Source organism: Rhagoletis pomonella, unplaced genomic scaffold, assembly GCF_013731165.1.
Source record: "Rhagoletis pomonella isolate Grant_MI unplaced genomic scaffold, Rhpom_1.0 Rhpom_scaffold_03800, whole genome shotgun sequence".
NCBI lineage: Eukaryota > Metazoa > Arthropoda > Insecta > Diptera > Tephritidae > Rhagoletis > Rhagoletis pomonella.
The window spans coordinates 1-6,565 of NW_023462352.1; the positions used below are offsets into that span (position 1 = coordinate 1).

Consider the following 6,565-nt stretch of genomic DNA (forward strand, 5'->3'; position numbering starts at 1 on the left):
CCTTGTCAAATTTGGTTTGGAGACAAACCGGTTTCGGCGTTGTGCCATCTTCAGTGTCATTTTTCGTTCTGCATAATTTTTGTTGGTTGCTCGTATTTATACTCCTTGTTAACTACCTCTTTCTTTTGTTAGGTACATCTTTTTAGTTTTGCAGTGTTTGCGGTACTCAATAGGTAGATGAATTGTTTTGGCTCGTTTTTGACGGCAGGTAGAAGTCCGTGATTTTTACCCCCTTTGTTTTTGCTGTCGGTGTATTCCCTTCCATATCTGTCCTTAATATTTTCTTGTTGTCATTCTTCTTCTTGTACAGTAGTTTTAGAGGTTCAAACAGTACGTCCGATGCAGTATTTATTTGCTCATTTATTATTTGTCCTTTGAAGGTCTTCTGTTTATATATTTCCATATTTTCTAATATATTCAATCTTTGTCCTTTATGTTGTACACGGAGAAGTTCTGTTGTTTGTCCAATCTTCATTGGTGTGCATTTATTTTTGATCATGTGATTCGCGAAGTTCGATTCTATTGCAGCCTCTGGTTTTCGTTTTTTCTTATTATAATCCCTTATGTGTTCTCGATACCTTGTTCTTATATTTCGCCTGTTTGTCCAATGTAACTGTGTCGGCACTCATAGGTTAACTTGTAAACACCCTGTTTATCTAGCGGGTCTTCCTCGCTTATTTTCTCTTTCAATATATTTCCCACTGTGTTCCTTGTTTTAAATGATGTCTGAATGTCGTACTTATGAAAGAATTTGGCAAGTTTGTAAGATGTCTTTCCTGTGTAAGTTAGAGCTGCCCAAGTTTTTTTATTGTTTTCCTCTTTGCTAGTCTTTTTCGATTTTGTGTCCTTTCTTAACTTCTCCACCAGGCCTCTCCTATATCCGTTATTTTCCGCAATGGCATATATTGTATCCAGTTCCTTCTTGTAGCATTGTTCTGTTAGAGGGGTCCTTTCAAGCCTCGTTATTAGTTGTTTAAATGCTGCATTTTTGTGTTGCTGTGGGTGGTTTGAGCTATTGTGTATAATTGTGTCTGTGGCTGTTGGTTTTCTGTATATTTCGAACTCCATCTTGTTCGTGGTATCGCTTATTTTAATTGTTAAATCCAGATAGTTAATCTTTCTTTCCTCTTCCGTTTCCATGGTGAATTTTATATTCTGGTGTTGTTTGTTGAGATAGTCTAGTATCTGTTTCTCTTTGTTTCCCTCTATTAGACATATTACATCATCGACATATCTCGCGTAGAATTTTACTCCTAGGTTGGTCGATAGGTTTTTCATGTATTTCTCCTCCAGTGTTTGCATGAATACTTCCATGAGTATTGCTGACGTCGGATTGCCCATTCCTAACCCGTTAATCTGTTTATATATCTTATTGTTGAACCGGAAGTAGTTTTGTTTTAATGTGACCTTCAACGCGTTTATTATTTCCGTGACAGCTTCTCTTTTCATTTTTCCCATCAGTATTTCTTGTACGGTCTTTATGGTTTCTATTGTTGGTATCGATGGGTAAAGGTCCTTGATGTCGAATGATACGAATTTAGTGTTTTCGTTGATCTTCAACGATTTCATCTTCTCGATTAGTTCCGTTGTATTTGTAATAGTATATTTATTGCGTAGATCCAGACTATCCTTCAGCAGCGTCTTTAGGTGCTTGGAGAGTCTGTATCCGGGAGCAGACTTGTAATTAATGATAGGTCTCATCGGGGTGCCTGGTTTGTGTGTCTTTGGCAAGGCAATCAACGGAGGGACACTCGGGTTCATAAGTGTTAGTCTATATGGTAGATTATCCTTTATTATGGTTGTGCTTTTCTTTATGGTATTCTTTATTGCTGCTTGGTATTCTTCAGTGGGATCTTTTCCCAATTTATTGCACCCTATTTCAGTTATTAGACTTTCAGTTTTCTCTATGTAATCTTTTTTATCAATTAATACGGTGGTATTGCCTTTGTCTGCTTTTGTGGTTATAACATTGTTTGCCCTTAGCTTTTCTTTGAGCCCTTTTATGGTTTGGTTTTCGTTCTTCTGCTTCCTAGTTTTCTTGGCATTTATGTCTTTTTCAATTATGTGCCGACATATGTGTCTGGCGTGCTCCTGTTCTTCAGTTGGAAGCCGTGATATAATAACTTCAGTATCCACGATAGTTTGTTCAAGTTCCCTCTTTTGGTTGTAACTTTCAATGTTGTGTTTGAGGCCTTTTTTTAATAGTTCTGCTTCTTGCTCATTGATGTAAACCTCCGTCAAGTTTACAAATCGGGAGTGGAATTTCTGTTCTGCATCTTTCATGATTTTGTGGTTGCTAAGGGCAACAACAAAAATTATTCTATGCAGAACGAAAAATGACACTGAAGATGGCACAACGCCGAAACCGGTTTGTCTCCAAACCAAATTTGACAAGGGATGACGGAAATTCGTTCCATAATACATCGTTCGCATTTTCTTCCATATAACACATGAACCAATTTTTTTTTGTATGAAAAATAAACAGCAACACCCCAACAAAAAAAATCTAAAAAATCAACGGTAATTTTTAACAACTTGAAACTTGCACTTTCTTATAATATAATTGAATGGACACAATACTGCATACCCGAAAATATATTAAATATTCAAATAAAAAATTTGGATGACCATTTCTTGAAGGTTGATTCATTTTTTTGCAATTTGTGCAAGCTTTTAAACTTTTATTATTGTGGTTTCTGTTCCAGATTGAATTATATTTTAAATGAAAATCATTAAAAATAAAAAATAAACATAATTTGTTGATGGCAGCTGAATGTATGTATGTATGTATGTACTTACATATGTAAATATGTACCCCATACACATACTCCAAAATCATTTATTGATAACGTTCTTGCACCTGCACATAATATTACATATATGTAAGTACATTAACTTTCTTCTTATTTGGGGCTGACAAACTTTAACTTAAGAGTAGACTTTATTTCGTCTACTTATATGCCCCAATAGTTTTGGAGTCAAATGAAAATGCATTTCCCACGCATACATATATGTATCTATATGTACTACATGCTCCATTAATTGACAACGTTTTTGCATGCATATATAAGTACATCCATACATACGTGCATATTGCTGTCTAAGTACCACGCACATATATACAAATGTACATATGTACAACTCACGGCAGCATACATACACACATACATAATTACGCGCATATTCAAATACAACAATAACTATTTCATTCATAAACGCATGCGCATATTTCTCAAGGCCAAGTAAATTCATTCATAAAAACAGCCGCAGCACATCTCCCCGCAAATTCATCACCAACAAGCGCAACTTTGTCAATCCAACACAAAAATTCTAAAATCTTAAAATGAAGAAATCTCGGCCAGCCAAGTGAAAAGTGGCAATTATTTCTCTATAACCAGTAAAATAAGTTATCTCGAATCTTGGCAATTTTTGGTAATTTTTGACAAAACACTCTATTTCTCTGTTCCATACCAATATTTCAATCATTAACTAGTATTTTAAAGTGTCATTTTAATAAACATTAAATAAAAGTGTACGTTTTCTGCAGGAAAATACATTATTTTTTTTTAATAAAATCAAAACTCCTAAAATCACAAACATATGTGGTTTTATCGGAAGTTCACAGATGTAACGTGGCAACTTAGCTCGTTTTCACATTTTTCGGTCCGAAATTGTAAAATTTTTGTCCATGACGCGCCACGATTTTTGTACAGGTGGGTCAATGTGCCTTGAACACCATTTACATATATACAAAAAAATTATTTTATTTATTTTTTAATATTAAAAATTTCTATACTTCAAATCGTTTATAAAAGTATATTTACATATATGCACGGACGATTTTTAATATTTTTCATCCGTAAGCAAATCTTCAGTACCATAAAAGATTCAAACACATCAAAGTACAAGCAATGCAATGTCCAAGCTAGTGCTACTCCACTGTGCATGTGTATATGAATGTATGCATGTATGCGTGTAAAAAATGTCAATTCCAGTTGGTTTTTAACCCATTTTAGCGGAATTAGTTGTTTTGGTTTCAGCTGGTTCCAACTGTTAATGAAGCACAATTTTTATGGTTAATCTTGATGAAAGTTACATGTATCGTCCAGAACATGGTTAAATGCAGAATTTTAAATTAATTAATATTATTCTCCATATAAAATGTACGAGTATGGCTTTATTAAACGTAAACTTATGCGAAAACCTCAATATTGCGTCAACCAAGGGTTAATTTTGGTGGCGTCGTGGCAATTCGCAGAAATTTAATAATTTGTCTTAGGTTGGGGGACGGCGAGGGGAAGACGAAAGCAGAACAATCGTACATATTTATGCACATATTTACATTTATAAATGCACACATATTTATGCGTTTGTCTTCTTGGACGAATGAAAAATTTCATATATGTGGTGATTTAGAGATTGCCGTTTCAGTAATGTGCCGTGGCGTGTGCGCTAGTGGCGATGCAGCTTTTTGGCGTCTCGCCGTTTGTCTTGGTTCAAATCCCGGACGGACCAAGTAATAAATTTTTTTTTTTTTAATTGTCATATCCATATAAATTTTACTATTAGCTTTGTTTAAAATAATATAAATGGATATGTAGGTACAAACGCATGCATAATTTCACATAATCGCTCAAATTTGCCAAAAGCGACTGAAAGCTTTATTGTAAATGTTTTCACTAAAATATTAGTTTTTGGAATTAAAATTTTATGCGAATCCAATTTTCCAATATGTTCGTGCCACAAAAATTATTTTATAAGTAGGTAATTTTAAACACAAATATTTTGTACACTGGCAATCAAAATTGAGTGCATCCTGTTTTTTGTTTAATATTTGCAATGTTTTTAAGTTAAACGTTTTTGTTATTTTCGACGGGAATTGCGGTTTTATGCATATAGCAAGGGCAATTTGTAAAAAATAGCGCTAATTTTTTTTTATTTGTTTGCAAACGGTCATGCGCATTTTATTCTACAAGAAATTCCCTTTTATTTGGTAAAAAGTGCAAAAAGCCCTCAGCAAAAAATAATCATTAAAAATTAACCGGACTTTTTAGCCGCTTAAAACTTGATCTTGTTCCACTAGAATTAAAAAAACGATCTATCTGCGTACTCAAAATTTTTCTAAAAATTCAGATTAAACAGGTCAAAATTTAGACGAGAATTCGTTGAATTTTTCTATGTTCTGTGTAAAGTTTGAAAGTTTGACTTGTATAGTTTTGATTAAAGCATGAACCACATTTTTATAAAACGATAATAAAAAAAAATTAATTGAAAAACATTGCAAATATTAAGCAAAAAACACCATGCACTCACTTTTGATTGCCAGTATATGTATGCATGTACATATGTGTGTAAACTTTATGCCAAACTATCATTATTTTAAATTGTATTTGCATCTTCATAAAACGAGAACAAGATAAAAAATTTAACAAAAATTACAAATTAATAATACTTTCATATGCATGTGTGGATAGTTGAATAACGCGGTAAAGTGAATTGCGCCTGCCACTTGCATGTGCAGCAGTGCATCAGTGTTGTAACTGCATATAACTATAGACTTACATGTGTACATATGTATGCATGTAGAACACTTGCCAGAGTATACGTGCATAAGTTTTGATTGCTTGAAAAAAAAGTTACTACCATACGTTTTGTATGAAAAGTGGATGTATGTAGTTGTTGCCTTACAGTTTCGCTTTTTTTCATATGTAATACATGTGTGTCCGTTGACGAGGCGTTTTTCGACTTGTGTGAAAGAAATGACTCAATTTGAGCAAATTTTTAAATGAAATGGTTTGACATGACGCACAGTGTTTCCCTTCCATTTAAAATGTGGGCAAAAATAAAATTATGGGCGGATTTAAATGAAAAGTAAAAGTAAAATTGAGAACGCTAAATTCAAAAATGCAATTTGTTTTTGGATAGCTTTCATACTTTGACTGTAAATGCAGTCTGAAGTAGAAAATTTGGGTACTTGTAGCATTTACATAGGTATGTACTTATAAATAGTTCGTTCTATTTTCAAAAGTGAGGATTGGCCTTTAGATGTGCAATAAAGTTTTAATTTTTTTTTAAACGGGTTGCCACCTGTTACTAATTTTATTAAAATTTTTTAATAAGTTAAATGAATTAGATATTACAATATGGGTATCAATTGAAATGGTTTTTAAATTGATTTACTTTTACTATGACACGTATAAGGGTTGCCACATATTTAAAAAGTCAAATTTACTTTAATTAAGGGAATAAGGTAACTGAAATATGTATATCAATATGGGTATCAGACAAAAGAAAAAATTGGAGTTATTTAGCAAGAAATAAGTGAAGAGTAAAAACATTCCTGAGTTAATTTAAGAGTCCAGTAATTTAAAAGGAATGTAATCAGAACAAATCGCTTATGGACATTGTATGTATGTGTAATAAAATAATAAATACGATGTCGTAAACCTTTGGTTTGACACAATTATTATTTTAGTTTAACTAAATTTGTTTGTTAACAAACAGGTGGCAACCCTCTTCGTAATATTTGCAAGCTAAAACCTTATTAAACCCCTTTCGTCTGACT

The 6,565-nt window shown here is 33.0% G+C and overlaps 1 protein-coding gene across 1 annotated transcript; it reads right to left on the reverse strand.

Annotated features, from left to right (window-relative positions):
- Nucleotides 1-1,221: 1,221 nt before the first annotated feature.
- On the reverse strand, nt 1,222-2,283 carry LOC118754376 (the record flags this gene model as incomplete). The annotated part of the gene is made up of 1 exon (XM_036489249.1): nt 1,222-2,283. A coding segment is annotated over exon 1 (1,062 nt), but the record flags the coding sequence as incomplete, so codon positions are not given.
- Between the last annotated feature and the right edge of the window lie 4,282 nt (nt 2,284-6,565).